This window comes from Rhinolophus sinicus, linkage group LG09 (assembly GCF_036562045.2).
Source record: "Rhinolophus sinicus isolate RSC01 linkage group LG09, ASM3656204v1, whole genome shotgun sequence".
Lineage (NCBI taxonomy): Eukaryota > Metazoa > Chordata > Mammalia > Chiroptera > Rhinolophidae > Rhinolophus > Rhinolophus sinicus.
Genome location: NC_133758.1, coordinates 67,198,329 through 67,219,160, shown reverse-complemented (window position 1 = coordinate 67,219,160; position 20,832 = coordinate 67,198,329). Strand labels below are relative to the sequence as shown.

Below are 20,832 nucleotides of genomic sequence, written 5' to 3'. Positions count from 1 at the left end.
TATGTATTAAACAAATTACATTTGTAGCTATAAACTTTCTATAAAAGCAACTTACAGGCCCGGATGGCTTCACTGGTGCATTCTACTAAGCATTTAAGGAGAAAACACAAAGTCTTTCAGAAAGCAGAAGTGGAGGAAACAATTCCAAATCTAATTAGTGAGGCCAGTATTAACTTGATATGAAAACCAGACAAAGAATTAGAAGAAAATGATATACCAATATCCCTTACGAATATAGATACAAGCATCTTTAACAAATACTAAGTAAATCAAATCCAGGAATACATAAAAAGGGTAATACATCACGACCTTGATAAGTTAGATACTTGAAAATAAATTCCTCTAAAGTATTTTAACAGAATAAAGCAGTAAAAACTATATGATCATTTCAAAAGACACAGAAAAAGCTATTCGATGAAACAACACCATGTATAATTTTTTTTAAAGTCTCAGTAAACTAGGATTTGAAGGGAACTTGTTTAATCTCACGAAGGCCAGCCAAGATAAACTTACAGGTAGCATCATACTTAAAACAATAAAATCCTCAGTGCTCTCCTCCAGGCCAGCGAGGCCCACTCCCACCAGTGCTGGCCCGCCCTGTACCAGGGCTCCTAGCAGTGACACAGGGCAGGGAAAAACAGGCGTGAGCTCAGAAAGAAAGAACTACAACTGTCTCTACTTGTATATGATGTAATGGTTTACACAGAAAACTTAGAGCTGGATGAGGTTTTCCACTTAGGGAAAATATAAAACAGGAAGAGAACGCATTCATTTAAAGAGCAGGCAGATGATCAACAGCGATCAGAGGAAACTGAGAAAGGAGGCTAGATTGTATTTCATAAAATAGTTACAAAGCAGGGAAGTGTGTCATACATTTTGAAAAGATTTACCTAAAATAGTTAAGATTACAAAAATATTGAAGCCTCGGCAATCTGGAACATTCCCTTATATAGAACAACAAACCTTCACAATAAGGGAGGAAAAAAGAATTGTCATATATAAACTTAGCAATATAATCACTGTCTGCACAAGACAATCTCAGCAATAAACGGATCAGAGTTACTGGGCCAAAGTATTTAAATAATACTCACAGCCGAGGTGATTATAATGAAATGACTTGAAATGTACACTCATTAACTAATACTAATTTTGCCATCCATGACATACTAGATAATGCTTATAATATGATGAACCTGCAGCCTAAAATAACATTTAATTTTGGATAAAATTTCAACAAGGTAGAGTAGAAAAGATTATCATGTGTCATTACTTACATATTTCGTAAGTTAAAAAAGTATGTTTAATATCTTCTCTATCAAGTAATAAAAGCATATAGATTTTTTTTTTTTTTAAAGATTTTATTGGGGAAGGGGAACAGGACTTTATTGGGGAACAATGGTCAAATTGTTGTCCTTTCAATCTTAGTTGTGGGGGGTTCTGTTCAGCTTCAAGTTGTTGTTCTTTCAGTCTTAGTTGTGGAGGGCGCAGCTCAGCTCCAGGTCCAGTTGCCGTTGCTAGTTGCAGGGGGCACAGCCCATCATCCCTTGCGGGACTCGAGGAATTGAACTGGCAACCTTGTGGTTGAGAGCCCACTGGCCCATGTGGGAATCGAACCGGCAGCCTTCGGAGTTAGGAGCACGGAGCTCTAACCGCCTGAGCCACTGGGCCGGCCCCAAAAGCATATAGATTTAGGGTTCTTGAGCTGCAGTCATTTATGCACCATCACATTCTAGTCCTAACTCAAGTGATGTAATAAGTTTCCTACAATTTTATAAAATTCAAGGGTCTTTTTTTTCTTTAAGTCAGAGGGTTTTGTTTGTTTATAACTTAATATGTCATAATGATTTTTATAAGATTTAACTAAAAAAAGCAAGGTCAAACTATTTCCTTGAGTTCTGTTACCATGAGCAATTAAGTCCTAATTGGCAGGGCCACTGCCAGGCAGCCTTGAACCGACTGCTAGTTTTATCCTGTTCTGAAGGGAAAACTGGCGATGGCTGAGCAAAGAGCAGTCCCAGCGACAGGAGACCCTGTTCTGGAACGAAGCTCAGAGTGAGGGCTGGAGCCCAGGCTCGGGGCCATTTTCCCTGCACAGGCCTCCACTCCCAGCCCAAAGTGGCTGGTATTATGTAGGAATAACCTTTGCTGTACGTTAAAATACAGATTCAGAGAGTCTAGCGCATACTGAATTACAGTTTCAGAGGAATTTCTACTTTTAACTTGTCCAGGAGCTTTTTATCATCAGGCAAAGTGTAGGCACACTGTATTAACCTACAGAATGGACTTCCTCAAAAAAATCAATTTAGTGGATCACTATCAGAATGTTTTAAAAAAGTAATATATGAGTATAGAAAATACCAGAGAGCATCACAAAAAATAAGGAAAAGTATTGTTTTGTGAAAGCTTTGTTTTAATTACAGAAATGTGTATAAATGTATATTCTACATATATGCAATTATATATCTGAGTATATATTTATAAATTCTTATGTATTGTGTAGGGGGGACAAAGTAAAATGTATTTCTTATCTTGATTAGTGATCAAAAAACATCTGACAGGTACTGCTAGAAGGAAAAACTGTGGAATTACAGAAAAGAAAACTGTATGTATTCCCTGCCCGGCGGTAAGAATATCAAAACCTTTTGGGTTGTCATACAGGCCTGATTTTATAGTGTTTTTATGATCATCTATAAATTGGACAACTCCTACTAAAAACAATTATTTCATTATGGTAGCTTTAATAATATTTCATTATAATGAGACGAGCATGTTAGGGAAAAGAGAAGGATACTGATAACACCCAAGTGTAGTTCTGCAATGCTGGGGGAAAACAGACTGTCTCCTCTTATCCTCGTCTATGGACTCAGTGTCCTTAACTTCTGGGGCCTGTTAAATCCCCATCCATGTCACCTAGGGACAGCATTTGACCTCAGAAGTTCCCTTCTCCTTTAGAATTTGTGACATCATTCTCCCAATTTTTTTCCTCACTCTCTTTGTATCCTCTTTACTTTCTAAATATAAGTGTTTCTCCTTGGAGTTTCCTGGTAGTGTCTGTCTGTCTGTCTGTCTGTCTGTCTGTCTCTCTCTCTGTCTCTCTCTCTGTCTCTGTCTCTCTCTCTCTCTCTCTCTCTCTAGCCCTACCCAAGTGATCTAAATCCAATCTAACAGTTGACATTTAACCTTGTGTTGGTATATAGCACCATTTAGTAGTTGCAAACTAAGGCAAGAGAGAACTCAGTAGCTTGTCTGGGGTCACACAGCTAGTTGAACACCTGAGAAGGGCTTCACACAGGTCGTTTGGCTCCAGAGTCTGTGCCATATGGCCTTATTTACTGATTTAGTACACACTAAGTAAACGTCTAGTAAATGAATGAATGAATAATGGTGGCAAGGTGTGGTAGACACGACACTTTGGAGTCAGTGAAGTCTGGCTTTACCAGCTACATGACTTTGAGCAAGTTATTAGTTCTAAGTTGTATAAAATGGGGATAATAATACATAATGTAATGGCTGTAATATTTCAATATATTGCATGTGACTGGCAAATAACACGTGTTAAAGGATATTTATTACTATTATAAGAATGAATGATTTGCTTGTTCTTTTTTTAAAAGAGTTACCTACTGTCAACTACATATGACTCCTAATCTCATACCAACATCATTTCTCACTAACTTCCTTAATATTAGACAGAGGGCATATTTATGTTAGTGTATTTAAACAGGGGGATTTACTCTGGTTTCACATCTTACAGATACACATTAAGAGTTTCTCAACCTTACCATTACTGATATTTTGGGCCTGCTAATTCCTGTTGTGGGGTCTGTCCTATGCATCCCTGTTTAACAGCATCCCTGGCACTAGATGCACCCCTTTCCCAGTTATGACAACCAAAATGTCTCCAGATATCATTAAATGTCCAGCAGGAGACAAAAGCAACCTGGTGTAGAAGCACTGCTTTACTACTGTGTTTCCCTGAAAATAAGACCGGGTCTTATATTAAGTTTTGCTCCAAAAGATGCGTTAGGGCTTATGTTCAGGGGACGTCATCCTGAAAAACCATGCTAGGGCTTATTTTTTGGTTAGGTCTTATTTTCAGGGAAATATGGTAGGTCAATACTTGACTGCACTGCCCTAACATACAGTGAATACTTGTAAGATTCTTGCTTTTCTTGCTTATGATACAATTAACACAAGCAGAACACAATATGTAAATACCGAAGGGGTCTATTTTCAAATTCTGGAAAATATAAACACACGTGTATGCTCTCTCTTTAGGAAAATTATCAAAATGCTACTTTCAGTATATGTAGAATATTCTGAATTATTTTTAAAATGTGGTATCTCCCACTCATTCAAACAAATAATTCTAAAACCCACTTTGATGTATAGAGTCCAAGATTAAATTCTTTTACCTTTAGGGCTGAAGTTATAGTTTGCTCAGCTGCTGGTGGGAATGAGCTCTGACTGGAAACCACCTAAAAAAAGGTTTTGATCCAATTACAGTTTTGCTTAAATCATTTATTTTTTCTATTTTTACAAGGAAGCTGGATTCTTGCATTTATTACATAATTCCAAGTCATTTGTTTTTATACTAATTTTGATCATAACATGATAGAGCTGTTTCCACAAACCACATATAAAACAGTATCATTACTTTCGAGTAATGTCTCATAAATGTTTTAAAAACTCATTGGTAATTATTAGTTAAGATAGGTTGAAAAATACTTGCCTATATAAAGCAAATAGATACTCTGAATAATCAAAACATTAAGATTCTAAGAGCTAGCTTTCCTTTATTCACTTTACATAAGTTTTAATGATAAAGTTTTAACTTGAAAAGGTCGATCTAAAGTTATGTTTATGTACTTCTTTTAAAAAATCCACTTTTCTAGGTTGACTATAATTTTCAACAAGTCTTTAAAATACAAATGTCAAACATTTCCCTTTTTACAAATCAATATAAACATTATGAAAATTCTGAAATTATCAATAAAGACATTTAAATCAGGCTAAATAAACACAACCTTTCATTACTTGTGGGGCTTTAGAGTAATTATTAAAGGAAATGGAAAATATACATTTATTCTTTTTACTTTGTTTGTTATTTACTTTTGTGAGATTTACCTGTTAACACTTCAAAATATTTTTTGTTTAGTGTGTGAAATGTACATTTTTGGAAACCCCTCATTGATCAAAAGGACTTGTTAAAACTTTTAAGTTACTGAATAATAGTCACATAATTATTCTAAATTACAATCTATCATATTAAAGCTCATATTAGATAGAGGTCAAATTTTTAAGAACGTCACCTAACCTTTAGCTTCCTTCAAACTTCTAAACATTTATCTTCCTATTTACTAAATATTTTGAAAATGATTTATAGAGAATAAACACAAGCTACTCAAAAATCAAAGATGGGGTGAAAGTGTTTGCCCAGTAATTATGAATACAGTTCATCTTATACATAATATATGAAGGCAAACAAGTTAAAGTTCAGTCAATTTTTAAAAAGGCAAAAAGAATACATATTCTCTACTTGCAAGTATTCATCAGTGATTACATCATAAAAATTCATTGCTTTTATGCAGCTCCTCCCTTTTTTGTCCAAAAATAGAACCTTTTTGAGATGTTGGAAGGCTTAAGAGTTCTTACTCTGTCATTAGCTTTGCTAAAATTTACTACCACCCACATGATATCAAATTATGCTTTTTAATAGGTATGAAACACAGATGATTTACCTTTAAATCAATTGTTCCATAAATTTGATTATACCCACCAAATTTGAGAATCTACAATTCATGTGTTTTAAACCAAATGTATAGACAAGTCACACAAATAATAAAGGCCAGGGTCAAAGATTGTGAAAAAAGAGTTAATTCCTCAGCTTATCTGACAATCATCATGTTTTCATTACATTCTTTTGCAAAAATTAAATAATTAGTAAGTTGTCTAAATTTGAGGTGAGATGAAACAAGAACTTGAAATTAAGTCCACAGAACTGAATGGTAATAAACATAAAGGTTACCTTTGTCACCGACTGGTGCAACTTAAACAGTGAGTTCACCACTGCCACGTTTCTTCTCTGCCCGTCAGTCAGAGGCCCAATCACCTGACTTGCATCTCCCTGTGTGGAGAGCTGTAAGAATTCAGCACAAAAATTCATTATTTCACCGGGGGGAAATGGATGCCCCTGACCAAGAGAATGTTAACTGGAACTATTCAGCCCCAGTGTTAGACTTTGGGCACAGCAGGGTCCTCTGTAAAGATGACACATGGATACGGAGGCCTCATTGTAATTAGTCTTGCACAGGAGGCACGTCCTACACCCATACATCATTAGGGAGGGACCTGAGGCCAGTGGGACTCAAAGGCCCAGTACATCAGCGTAGTACTCCTAGGGAATACTGTCTGGTAACTGTCATCCAAAAAATCAAAGAAAGAGGAAAGAGACAGAGAGAGGAGGGGGAGGGAAGGAGGGAGGAAAGGACGAATAGGGAGGGAGGGGAGAAGGGAGAACGGGAGAGTGGAAAGAATAAAAATAAACCTACATTCTATGTACATTTGACAGCCATCATAATATTCCAATTAAATGAGTGGTGAAAAGGGGATATTACTCTTATTTTTTGTAGATTAAAACTTTTTTTAAAAAAGGTTTCTGAATATTATACCGTGTATGGATGATCAGTAGAAGTGGTATTAAGAACTTTCTACTCCTGACCTTTAATTTACTTCTAAACACATGAGTTTTAGGGAGGAGGACATGGAATGTTTTACTGAGTATTATAATCTAAAACTGGTGTAGTTCCATTTAAGGAAAAGAACCCCACATATAAACCATTCTCATACTGATCAAATTTTCATCCAGTCCTCTATTAACAATTATTATTTAAAGATAAATTAAACTTGATGAAGACAAAATAAATAAATAAATACATGATGCAAGTAACTCTATGAATGTGGATGCAGATTTTGTACATATGAAAAACTGGCCTTTTAGGAGAGTTCCTAAGACTATCTTCCCTTTGTTATAGTGAGTCAAATAAAATGTGAGAGAAAGAAATACTATTTTTCTTTCTATTTTCCTTTTGTCAACACACACACACACACACACACACACACACACACATATATTTTCAAAATTAAACTCAATCCCCACTTTATCAATTCTTAATTGTGGTAATAAAATACAGTTTAAGAACATTAAAAATTAAAATAAAGGGAATAATCCTTTGCTGAAGTTACAACTCATGATGATGATTATTAAGTCAACATAACATTTTCTGGCATCAGGTTAAACAACCCCAATTTACTTCACCTTTACTCATGGACATAGTCTAGTCACCAACTTGCAATCAAGCTGTATTCTAAATGATCATTTGTAAATTGGTGGTCTGAAAAAAGCCATAGTTTTCTTACAGAAACTATGTTAAAAGTTAATGGTGAGACTCTCAGAAGAGCCCACAGAATCCAATGTAACTTACAGTGTGGTTAAACTCTAATACTAATGGAAGCTCTGAGCTCCCAGGAGAAAGCAGATGGTGGGCGAGGCACCTGAATGAGCCACTTTAGAGACCAAGGCGGCAATGGTCAGTAGCATCAATGGTTATGGCGGACTCGGGCTCAGATGCTAAATACATAGCTGTCCATAACGGGCATGTAAAAGTTATAAGTTCTAGATGTACAATTTAAAAAAATCTGATCTCTCTTACTTCTTTTGAGATTCTCTCCAAACGATTTAGAAGAACTGCCAAAGAAAGGGGAAAGGGAAAGAATTCTTATGTTAATCTTATTTCCATTTATTTTATGTATTCTGTATTTAATGATGAGATAGGCTCACCGCTAGAAAAGGGTGGAGATCATTTTATTACTGAGGACTGATCATAGTTTTAGATTTTGAAGGTATAGAAAGGCGACCAATTGCACAATCTTTGGGATGCTGTAACCAAAAAGACAGATTGTAACAAATGTTGGCCAGGATGTGAAGAAATCGGAACGCTCATACACTGCTGGTGGGAATGTAAAACGGAGTAGCTGCTTTGGAAAACAGTCTGGCCATTCCTCAAAGATAAACGCAGAGTGACAAATACCCAGCAATTCCACTCCTAGTTATAGACACAAGAGAAATAACACATGTTCACACAAAAACCTGAACACAAATGTTCACAGCAGTATTATTCCATAGCATAATAGCCAAAAAATGAAGGAATAAAAAAACCCCCATGTCGACCAACTAATGAATAAATGAATGGATAAATAATATGTAGCATATCCATACAATGGAACATTACTCAGCCAAAATAAAAGAATGGAATGAAGTTCTGATACTTGCTACACATGGATGAACCTTGAAAACATGTTAAGTAAAACAAGCTAGTCCCAAAAGGCCACATATTAAATGATTACATTTATATGAAAAGCCAGACTAAGCAAATTCAGAGACAAAAAGCAGTTTAGTGATTAAGGGGCAGTTGGGGGAGCGGGTAAATGGGGAGTGACTGCTAATAGAGAGGTTTCTTGTTGGGGAGATAAAATGTTACAAGTTCGATGGTGATTATACTACAACCAATTGAACCGCACATTTTAAATGGGCAAATTGTATTTTAATAAAGGTCTTTTTAAAAAAAAGTATAGAAAGAAGAATCCCCAGACTTTAAGACTACTTACAAACAGATGCCCTGAGAGCCTTGTGAAAACAAAGGTTGAGATAAGATGGCTAAATTAAATAGACGTACAAAATTATATGAAGAAAACCTTATAGGAGCAAAACATTGATAATACGAAAGAACTGAAAATTAAACATCACTATGCCAAAGACAAGGACTAAAATTTAAGTATCAAAGTGAAAAATATGACACTAGATGAATGTAAACTGAATCTGCGTATGCTGGTTTTACAGTACAGAATATAATCTTAGCTGAGGGGATCCCCCCGTGTCTCTCTCCAACACCACTCCTGACATAATTTTTTTAGGAGAAATAATTTTAAATTTACAAAATAGTACAAAAATAAAAACAGTGCAAGGAACACTCATATATACTTTACCCAGATTTATCTAGCAACATTTTTATCACTTGCCTTATTTGTATTCCGTCTCCTTCCCTCCTCACCCCCTCTCATACACATCTACATAATTTTTTTCTGAATCATATATACATTATGGCCCTTTACCCCCAAATATTTCAATGTGTATTTCCTAAAAATAGGGATATGCTCTTCATAAATTTACATTGATAGAATGTTTTCATCTGGAACCTGCCATGTCTCCTGGGAGTTCTGGTTCCTCTTAGTGGGAAGTGGTATTCGAGACCACGATCTGGGCGTTAGGTACTCACTGCTACGCACTCCTGAAGTAGCTCTTGATTAACTCAGCATTTCTACAGACGATCCTTCCAATACCCGGGATTCTTAGTCACAAGCTCAAGAACTGTACAGTGAACCCTCATTTGCTGATAACCTGTATTTCACAACTAATATTTTACAATTTGCTTTATATCATGTATCTATCCATCTTTTCACTCATTTCATAGTTTTGATTCGTTTCAAAATAATTGCAGACATCAGTCTCCATCACTCCTAAACACTTAAGCATGCATATAATTAACTAGAATTTAATATTTATAGTTATTGTCCTTTTAAGGTAAATTTCAGGTATAATGAACTGTAGACATTAAGTGCCCAGCTGAATGAGATTAGGTAACCGGTGTGGCTGGTGCAGCTTACCGCATCACTCCAGAGGATCCTTTACCACTGCGCAGGCAGCCCCCACGGTTCTGATGGGATTAGCCTTGGCGTTAAGTGCGGCTACATTCATAGACAACATGGAAAGTATGTGTAACAAGTTCCAAAGACAATTTACTCTTTTACCGGCCACTGCTGCCACTGCATTCTTCTTGGGGAAAAGATTTTTACTTTGGCTCATATATATTGTTTTCCAAAACACTGAAAGTAATGCATAATTTGATTTTCCTAACATTTTATTACAAACACTTGAAAGACTTATACTATGAACTCTCATACACTGACCACCTATAAATTTTACAATACTTGCATATGCTGTCCACCCCTCTACCCATTTTATGTTTTTGATGCACCTCAAAATTACTTGAGACATCAGTATATTTGTTACCAATGACTTCACCCCACTGATTAGTTCTGCCTATTCTGTACCTTTATATAAAGTTATTTTGTGAACCTGCCTGTAAAGCTTCTTATACTAAGCATAAGGTTTTTGGTTCTCACCCATGTTTGTCCCTTTTTACTGCTGTGTGGTATTGCACCATATGAACTTATCGGTTCATTTTACCTACCCTCCTGTTGTTCCCAGGATGTCTGCAATAAAGTAAACACTAGATTTAGGATTCTAAACAGACTTGGCCCTACCATTTGCTGGCTGAGTAACCTGTGGCTTCAATTTCATCTCTGTCATGGAACTAGTAACACGGTTGATACAAAAGTATGTTTTGCAAACTGTAAAATACCTCAACAATGTTAGGTATTACCAAGCTCATCTCTAGACAATTCTGTGCCTTGTTCTCATTTTATTCTCACTTATTCTTTGCTTGGTCCTTATCCCTACGACCCACTCCTCCAAGTTTCAGCCTATTTCAGCACTGGCTAGGGACCAAAGGTGCAGATTAGAGGAAATCTAAGGACTGAGGAATCAGAAGCAAAGCCAGTCAAGCTGCCTGGAGTTACAGAGTGAATTCTGACTCCTTTGGGTGTGGTAACAAAGCATCTTACACCGAGTAGGCGCTCTCTGACTATTTCAGAATCTTCCACCTGCCTTGAGCCATTTTAACTCTGTTTCAAGCTATTTCCTTCATCTGAACTCCTTCAAATTGAGTTTTCCCTCATTCACATACTTATTCGGCAAGGCTTAAAGTAGAAAATATTCATTAGGCATCTGCTGAATGACTGAAGGGCAGTCACTCAGAGGAATGGTGCCTCAAAGTTACATCTTGAAAGTCTACTTTATTTGAGATGAATAAAATTGTATGCAGGTGCAAATACAGTTTTGGCTGTACAGCATTAGGAACTATAGGACTAGAAAGGTGGGAACAGTAAGAGATTCAACATCAATTCTAAACTACGAGAAATGTATATACTGGAGAATACTGTTACACTATTTAATAGTCTGGAAAGATGTCGGAAACAAAAGAGTTGCGTAGTTGCATTCAAATTTTAAAAACCAGACACACACACACACACACACACACACACACACACACACACACACAGTAGGAGAGGGAAATAAAAGGTTAACAAACCCTCAATAATAATTAAAATGGTTCCCAAGATTGAATGACAAGACATGTTATTCCTTTTAAGTTTAACTATCTAAAGAAAATATTTTTCAGAAAATCTAATTCTGTACATCTGCTCACTGGGAACACCATGTGAATTCAATGCATGAGAAACAGCTGAGACTGAATCCTTGAAGCAATGATAAACCATATAATTAACATGAGGATTGTTTTTATATCATTAATTTGCAGAGGAAATGACCAAGATCTCCCTAACATCACAGCTAAGGGCTAGAAGTAAAAGGAAACTGGCAAGTCGACAGGTGAGTGGGATGACAGCTTTAAATTTCTATTCAGAATATCTACTTAAAACCACTTCTGGGAAATTATAAAGTTGGGGACACAGTCTAAAAGAACAAGAACGTCTAAAAAGAACAAGAAAATACATTATGGATTGATTCTGAATTACAGAAGGTTAAGTTACTTTCCAGATATTATGGAAATACTACTAGTGTTCTATTAATCTATAATTTCTATTACTGCCAAGGAAATGTCAAGTCTACAGAATAACTTCTGTTTATGTGGATTTGTTCATAATTCTTCTAAATATTTCTTCGCAAGCATACATAAAACAAGTGAGAAAAAAGCATGTATTAGAATTTCATAGGTTTAGAGCAGAACAGTGTAAATGTATACTAATCTACAATGCTTCTCTAAAACCAAGTCAAAACATTTTTATAATTAAATCAGATATTTCTAACAAAAACTTTGAAATAAATTTTGATGACCCTTTAGTTATAGTTATATCAATACATGCTGTCTATCTAATTTTTGGATTCACAGGGAAAAAAACCACACACACGAAAAGTCTAAGTGTTATTGTTGTTATTATTTCAATGAGAAGTAGAAAAGGCAAATATTTGGATCTCAGACTGTCACTCCCCCTTCACACATACAGAAGACATCAGTAATCAGCGGTGGCCCTGTGATGGTCTCATAGCACAGTGCTTCAGGCAGACTTGACATGGAATAGAATCTATTTGCAATTTCTGATCTACGTCGTATCAGTTTCTCTGGACACACGGTCCAATAATTCTAAGTGTATCTATGGGTCATCTAAATGTTTTCTAGGTCAGAAGATGCTAATGAGCAACATAGTCCAAGAGTTTTAAAACTGCTGTGTCCTCATATATTCCACTATTAGAAATGTATCCTAAGAAAATAATAAAGCTATACACACAAAGATAATGCTGTTTATAAAACAGAGAAGCTGGAAAAACCTACATGTCTAAGAATAAGAGAATAGTTAGGTAAATTAGGCAATTCACAGGATGGAACCAATAAACAATGGGCGAGCTCCTTATGTTACAGTATTAATTGATTTTTAAAAACAGCAGATTAATCTATGAAGCACTTTGCTCTCACAAAAAGACTGGAATACAAAAATGTTAAAATAGTATGAAGCATTACATGAAGAAAGTTACTAAAATACTAGCAAAGGGCACTGCAGATTCCACAAAGTATATACAAGGCTCACTTGTAGATTACACTTAGAAATGTCACCCACCATAAAAATGAAAGATGTACAATCTCCATTCCTAAAAGATTTAAGGTAACATGAGAAAATAAACTTTGGTTACTGTTTACTTGCCCAAAAGAAGGTTTTGGGAAAGATAACCTCTTTTGATTTACTAATCTGTGACACATAAAAATAATTGATTTTTATTTATGAGGTGTGATCTAAAAATGCGATTAATGTTTAAAACTAAAAAAAGTATTACAGTAAAAGACACATTGCCATTAATCCCTTCAAAATACTCCCCCTCGCTTCAAACACACTTATCCCATCGTTCTTGCCACTTTCTGAAGCAGTTCTGGAAGTCCTCTTTTGTGAGTGTCTTTAGTTGCACTGTCGTGGCTGCTTTAGTGTCCTGAATAGATCAAATCGTTTTCCTTTCATGCTCATTTTGACTTTAGGGAAGAGCCAGAAGTGGCACGGTGCCAGATCTGGTGAATAAGGTGGATGAGAACACACTGTAATGTTTTTATTTGATAGAAATTGCCGCACCAGAAGCGATGTGTGTGACACAGAGCATTGTCATGATGAAGGATGAAGTAAAGACACTCACAGAAGAGGACTTCCAGAACTGCTTCAGAAAGTGGCAAGAATGATGGGATAAGTGTATTTGAAGTGAGGGGGAGTTGTTTAAGGGGGATTGATCGCAATGTGTCTTTTGCTGTAATAAATTTTTTAAACATTCACCGTATTTTTTGATCACACCTTGTATATTTACTTATCAAATGCTTTCATCATAGATTACATGGTTCAAGTAAAGGAAAAAAGAATTATGATTAAATATCATTTAGCTTATTATAATACACCAATTGTCCTATAAAAACGTAAAGGCACATACACACATATACACTCACAAATTATGAAAGTCCTAATAATATAGTTCGTAATACATTAGAAATTGCATTGTATTTGGAATCCAGAGCAGAGCACGTTTCTGCAAATGCACAATAAAAGACAAATCCTTCAATTCCCTGGCATTTCAACCTAACTAAACCTTCCTGACAAATGAAACTAATTGTCTTTGGTGCTAAAACTATCAGAAAATATTTTCAAGAAAATCTTTCTATAGTGCATGACACACTTCTGGTTTCATAAATACGGTATATAGAACATGTACTTTAAGAAGGCAAATTCTAGTTAAATTAAGCATTGTATACGTCCAGAAGCATTACAATGACCAGTGTTTTTGTGTTACTACACATTTTTGTTTTAAAAGTGACTCTGTCAGAGCTCAGTAGGGTATATATGCTGCCTGCCCCTTCACTCATTAAACAGCCTTAGGTTACTGTATCTTTTGAAATTTTGTGTTTTCTTTTTATTTAAATTCTGGTGATGTTCCAAGCCTTTTAATATTCCTAAGGTGTCAGTTTTCTCTTTTTGATCTTCTCCTACCGCCCGTTATCTTGGTCTAACTTGCTTTAAAGTGGGAGTCTAGAGAACTAACCACATGAAACCTGGGAGATTTTCCCATGAGCTAAGTGTATATTCTAGCAGTTCAGATGAGGTTTTTTATTTCCTTCCTGGTTCTTACTTATATTTCAGATTGTTGAATTTTCCAAGTGTTTGACTACTTGATAAAAAAAGAAAGAGGTGTTACTACATATCCATTTATCTCAAAACTAAGAACAGGTACCCATTCAATCATATAACAGATTCAATAGTAACATTACATCCTGACATCAAACTAAACCTTCACACAAATCTGTTTTCAGAGAGATGACAGCTTGAGATGGGTTCCCTTTGGAACAGTTAACATGTAACCAAAAAGCTGGAAACAAAATTAAACCTTGTTTCTACATGAGACATGAGCAAGATCAGCATTAAGGAATAAAATACAGCTTGCCATTCAAAGCTGGAATGCTCAGACCATCCTTTCTCCTTAACCTTTCTGCATCTTCCCCATGTTTCTGTTCTTTAAATCAAAACCCCCACCTGGCACAAGGGATTCAGCAACTACAGGGGGTGGGGAAGGTAAACACGATTTGCTAAGAATGGATCATTTAGAGCTTTTACTTTATTTTCTTCAAAGGGCCTTATTCTTTTGAACAACAGATGGAATTTCCACCTACCCACAGCCAATCACTAGCTCCTAAACCCTGGTCTTGTTAATTAAATTTAGACTCACAAGTCTGTATACTTTTAATTTTTTGAAAAAGAAAGAACTATTCACTGTCAGGTATACTGAGCTTTCCCACTTTTCAATAATGAATGCTATGACTGATTTATTAATCAATAGCAAACATACACATAAGTACAGAGAATAAATCCTCTTTGAATTAGGGTAACTTGGGTGTAGTACAGACTAAATTTCAAAGCAAAGAATTTGCAAAAGAAATGAAAAGTTTTATTACCCTCTGGGATACAGAAAAACTAAAATTAAGGCCTAAGTTAGCCACAAATATATAAACTACTAGAAATAGTACTTTACGTATTTGTACATAGACTAGTACTTTCACAGTTTTAGAGATGTGAATTCGAATGTAATTAAACCTATAATCTTGTATGCATTATTCATTTTCATAGCAAACAAGTTATACATAGTCTAAAGATAAATTTCAATTTAACTAGCGTCTTAATAACTAACACTAACAATTTTACATTATTGAACGCCAAGCTGATGAGGCTCTCCTCATACATGAATCTTTTGTCTGAGGCGTCTCCAGCAGGTGGTTCTAAAGAGCCTCATTCTCCTGGGGCCAGATCAACACCTTTAACCCCAACAAGCACCCATTTCGATAGTGGGTTTGTCAATGTCTCTCTGAAATTCTACGCATTTTATTCGTGTAAGGCTGTGCTGTAAGGTGCATCATAATTCCTGTATCTTCGTAGTGAATTTGTTCCTTTTCTCATTTTGTGATACCCCTACCCTAAACACTAAGAAAGCTTTTTGCCTTATAGTCTTTTTCTGAGGTTAATATAGCTACATCAGCTTTTGTTTAATTAGTATGTGCCTGAAATTTTTTTTCTCCATTCATTTATTTTCATCTTTTATGTTAGGTGGGTGCAAAAGTAACTGTGGTTTAAAAGGTTGGAAAAAAAATTGCAGAAACTGCAATTAATTTTGCACCACCTAATATGTTCTTATGTTTTAGGTAAAATCACAGAAAGCTAAATTCAGTTAATTTAGTCTATCCAAACTGAGAAATATCAGTGGCCAGTTTAGTCTATTTACATTTATCGTAATCAATGATGTATTTGGAATCCATCTTAGTATGAACTTTCTATATACATATATATGTATATGTGTATATATATGCTTATTTTTATTGTTTACTTATCAACCTTTACTGAACTGGTACTTTTTTTCTCTTTTTACTCCTTTTCCCATTAATTCATTTAGAAGTTATATATTCTATTTCTGTGCTCTCAGTGGTCATAATTTAATTGTTAAAATTCATACTCAACTTAAGTCAAAGTATCTATATGGCTTTGTAGCCCTCCTGAACCATACAAGTATTTCAGAATGCTTTAAAATTCCTTATCTCTTCCTCACTTTAAACTTTAATGTGCAGCTGTATTTCAGTTCTATCTTGTTTACATGTCACCAATTAGTCACTATTATTTCTTATTTTATTCAATTAAGGCTTAGATTTACCTACATTTTTATCAATTATTTGTGCTTACTATTACTTCTTGCTATTCAAGCTTTCCTTTTGAGTTAGATTTCCTCCTTCTTTGTTACACCAACAAATGGCTTCCCTCTCACTCCGAGTGAAGGCCAAAGCCCTTCCTATATATATACATTGGAAGAGCTGGAATTATCTAGAATTAAGGTCACAGTCTCTAGTATATTAGATTGGGTCACAGGAATTCTAGGAAAGCAAAAGCACTGAGTTAGTCTCTAGCCTTTCAGTGTTCAGGAATTCGGGCATGTAGCTGAAGACACACAGTCCTGAAAACTAAAAGCTGTGGGTTGAAGGTGCCACTTTGTGACTGTATGATCAATGTCCAGAACACAGATTGCTCCAACAGCTACCAGACTTAAGCCACTTGTACCTGCCTCCTTAGCCCCAATCAGTGTGATCAGCCTCCTTGGGGGTTAAATTATTTCTTCTGTTAAGAACTTGCATATGATAAAATTTGAAATAGAGCTAACTGAAAGGCATAAATTGAAAAACAAAAGTTCTCTCTCCACATCCCAGTCCCATTCTCCTGTCAGACACTAACAGAGTCTAGGTGTGACCTCCCAGAAAAAAAAGGAAGAAAAAAGAAAAAGCACAAAACAGCATTTATTTATATATCTATTTCACTTATAGGTGGGACTACTACATGTACTAGTTCCACCTTCTTTTTCTAGCCTAATAATATATATTAAGAGCCTTTTCCAAATCAGCACATAAAAATGTTTATAAAACTTTGTAGTTACAAAGTATTACCTTTACCAATTTGTAACCACGCTCCCAAACTACCAGTATTTTCTTGAAGTATTTTCTGTGGATGCTTGAGAAAGAAAAGAAGGGGATCTGAACTCCCCGGAGCTCAATATTCCTTGTTATTACTGTCAATCTTTAGACTATTAGACTGATTATTTAGAAATTAAATTTTCCAAATAAGTAGAGTTCTTAGCAAAGAGAGTGATCACATATATTTTGAATTTACGAAAGTGAAAGGAAGAAATCTACACCCAAGAAAAGATGAGAGAGACAGAGAGAGAGAGAGAGACAGAGAGAGAGACAGAGCAGAGGGAGAGATCTCTTTTGCTCCAAATTTCCAAAATGTATAGCAAATTATATTTAGTTCTGGTTAGTTTATTTTGGGAGTTCTTAGATGTTTAAACTAGGGAGATGTGGGTGGCTGGTGAAATAAGGAAGAAAAAAGGCATTTCCACTTTTCCTAATTAATCTGTGTCCTTTTTCATTTTTCTAAAATTAGTTTATTAAATATTAGAGATTCACTAAATACCTTCCAAAATTTATAAAAGTATTCATATCCTTTCAAGTCCTAGACTGAATGATTTTTCTCCTACAAAGCTAGATACACCTATGTGCCACCTATATACATCTTTGTATAGTCCAAGTATTTTTAATTGAAATACAAAATCCTCAGAGGGTAAGGAGGGTGGAGGGTGGGAGATGAGGGTAAGGGGGATCAAATATATGGTGATGGAAGGAGAACTGACTCTGGATGGTGACACACAATGGGATTTATAGATGATGTAATACAGAATTGTACACCTGAAATCTATGTAATTTTACTAACAATTGTCACCCCAATAAATTAAAAAAAAATACAAAATCCAGATAGGAATGTATATAAAAATTAATGCACAGATAAATGAATTATTATAAATTAAAAACTCTTATAACCACAAAAGGACAAAAAATTTAAATTAAACAATACTAGCAATCCAAAAACCTTCCCTGTGGTCCCAGCTCAATCACTATCTCCTTCTTCCTCCTACAATATGACTTCTTTATATAAATGAAATCATTCAGGATATACATTATTTCATTTATAACATTATTATTATATATATATATACACACAAATGTACATGCATGTACATATGTTTTGATCAACATTATGTTCCTCAGATTCATCCATATAGGAATGTATGTAAGTTGCAGTTTATTCATTTTCAGTGCTGTATAGTATTCCACTGATGGATATCTCAGAATTTATGTATCTGTTCTACTGTTGATGTGCATCTGGGTTGTTTCTATAATATTTTGGAGCTGTTACACATAATGCTGCTATGTATATCTCGCTCGGTGATATATACATAGGCATTTCTACTATGGTTTTCTTTTCACACCTGGAATTGATTTTTGTCTCTGATGACGGTCAACTTTCATTTTTTTCCACAAGACTATCAGACAAGCTCATTATCACTCACTAAAAAGACCATCCCTTACCCACTGCTTTCTAGTGCCATCTTTGTCACATATCAAGTGACCATAAATGTGTGCTGCTGTTTCTCTTTCAATATTCTGTTTCTGTCTTTGTACTAATATTTCACTGTATTAATTATTGTAGGTTTATAATGAGTCTTGATATCTAGCAGAGAAAATCTTCTTGTATTGTTAAAAAATATACTGTTACACTGAATCTGTACATCAATTTTGGAAAAACTGACACATATGTAATACTGAGTCATCCAATCTATGAATAGAATATATACCATCATGTATTTAATTCTTCTTTAATTTTTCTTACTATGACAGTTTTCAGTGCAGTCTTGTTCCTATTTTATCAAATTATTCATAGGAATTTGATATTTTCGAATGCTACTATAAATAATGTTTTTCTAAAATAAATTCTATTTTCTGTTTGTACCTGGTAAATAGAAATAGTCGATTTGTATATAATTTATTAAAGACAGAAAAGGGATTCTGTGGAAAGCAACATCACAGGGTGATTTGATCATAAACTCTTAACTGGGCAGGTCATGGTAGATAGACCCCAACATATACCTTCTTTAATAAAAGGTTTATCTTTTCCTTAAGCGAAGCCCTATCCACTGTCTGTGCATCTAGTTTAACACACTTTTGAAATTCCTCTTTTCAGACCCCTCCTTCTAAAGTGTGACCACCCTCAAGAGTACACATAACCTTAACTATCCTGTCATCTTATCCCCTCCACGCTTTCTCCCACTTCCATGTAATCTTCCTTTCTTCCTTCCTTAATCTTAAATACATAAAGTGCAAACTGTTAATTCTTCAAAGTATTTTTTTCAGTCTGTTGAGATCTTACTTCCAAGAGTATCCTTTGTTTGACTCAATAAATTTTTATAAAAATTCTCTACAGGTTTGGATGTTCTTATATTGACATTATATATGAAGGAGTTCAAGGAATGGCACTCCGAAATATTGTCTTGGTATATTCATTATTTTGAGCAGAAGGCACTTGAAAAACAGCAAATACAGGGAGAGGCTTCCTGGGAACTCACCTTCCCAGCCTAAAAGCAGATCCTCCCAAAGGAGCTCAATTGTCTTCAATCATCCCCAGGGGAGTTTTATCAACCAAGGAAGATTCACTCTTATCACGAGAGGAAACTAAAAGCAAACATCACACCCACGCAAACTTTGTCACAAACTACTGTGCCTCCCATCTATCCTTCTAAGGGCTCACTCATCCTTTCCAAAAATTATCCACTTTCCACTAAGTAACCTATACCCTCTTTCCTTCCACTCCCCCTATTAAAACAGTATATAAGCTCTCAAATCGTATCCCCTTTTTCAGTATTCACTTTTTTTTTTCTGTGATGCCCTCATGCACCTACTATTGAAAAACTACATTTGTATACTTTTTCCTCCTGTTAATCTCTCTATTGTCAGTTTATTTCATAGAGCCACCTATGGAATTCAGGAGTGTGGAGGGAAAGTGTTTCCTCCCCTACAGGTATGTTGAGTTCACAAAAGTTACTTAAAATTTGTGGATGGAAAAGTAGTGCTGTCATAAATCCAAAGGAAAGTAACCTCACAGAGTGACCTGATCACAGATTCCTAACTGGGCAGGTCACGGTGGTTAACCACGCGCCAGGCCTCTGACTTCCTTTGTGAGAGGTTTGATGCCAGCCCTACCTACTGTTTTTGTGCATCTAGGTTAACACACCCTTGAAATGCCATAAGCAATCCTTCTTCCCGACCCCATGGAGGCATAACCACCCTCAAGAGAGCACATAATCTTGTAAACTATTCTGTACCTTACTTTCTTCTCCTTCAAAGAAACAGTAAAGCTATCATTCTGGGAAGCATCTGAGATCTCGCTTCCCAGCAACTGTTGTCAGTTTGGCTCAAATAAACTCATAAAAATTCTCTACAGTTTTAGATGTTTCTTATATCAACACATTCTAGAACAGGCTTTTGGTTTCACTGATTTTTCTTTATTGGTTTTCTGTTTCTAACGTGATTGATTTCTGCTCTCATCTTTATTATTTCCTTCTTTCTACTTGCTATGAATTTAATTTGCTCCCCCCCATTTTCTCATTGTTTTTTAATACAGAGGGTGCAAAAAAAAGTATACACATTTTAAGAAAGGGAAAAACTATATTAAAATTATGCTGATATA

At 35.3% G+C, this 20,832-nt stretch overlaps 1 protein-coding gene and 1 long non-coding RNA gene across 2 annotated transcripts in view; one reads left to right on the top strand and one right to left on the bottom strand.

Annotated features, from left to right (window-relative positions):
* The window catches only part of COG5 (component of oligomeric golgi complex 5), a 310,758-nt gene that overhangs the window by 37,658 nt on the left and 252,268 nt on the right, over positions 1-20,832 (bottom strand). The window contains exons 15-16 of the mRNA XM_019745323.2: positions 6,029-6,139; positions 4,416-4,478 (exon numbers count right to left, since the gene is read on the bottom strand). Of these exons, the coding sequence (XP_019600882.1) occupies positions 4,416-4,478; positions 6,029-6,139 (174 nt within the window). The remainder of the gene's footprint in view (positions 1-4,415; positions 4,479-6,028; positions 6,140-20,832) is intronic.
* Positions 1-20,832, top strand: part of LOC141573184 (uncharacterized) — a 44,387-nt gene that overhangs the window by 17,703 nt on the left and 5,852 nt on the right. Inside the window, exon 2 of the long non-coding RNA XR_012498853.1 lies at positions 11,499-11,569. This is a non-coding gene — a long non-coding RNA (uncharacterized LOC141573184). The remainder of the gene's footprint in view (positions 1-11,498; positions 11,570-20,832) is intronic.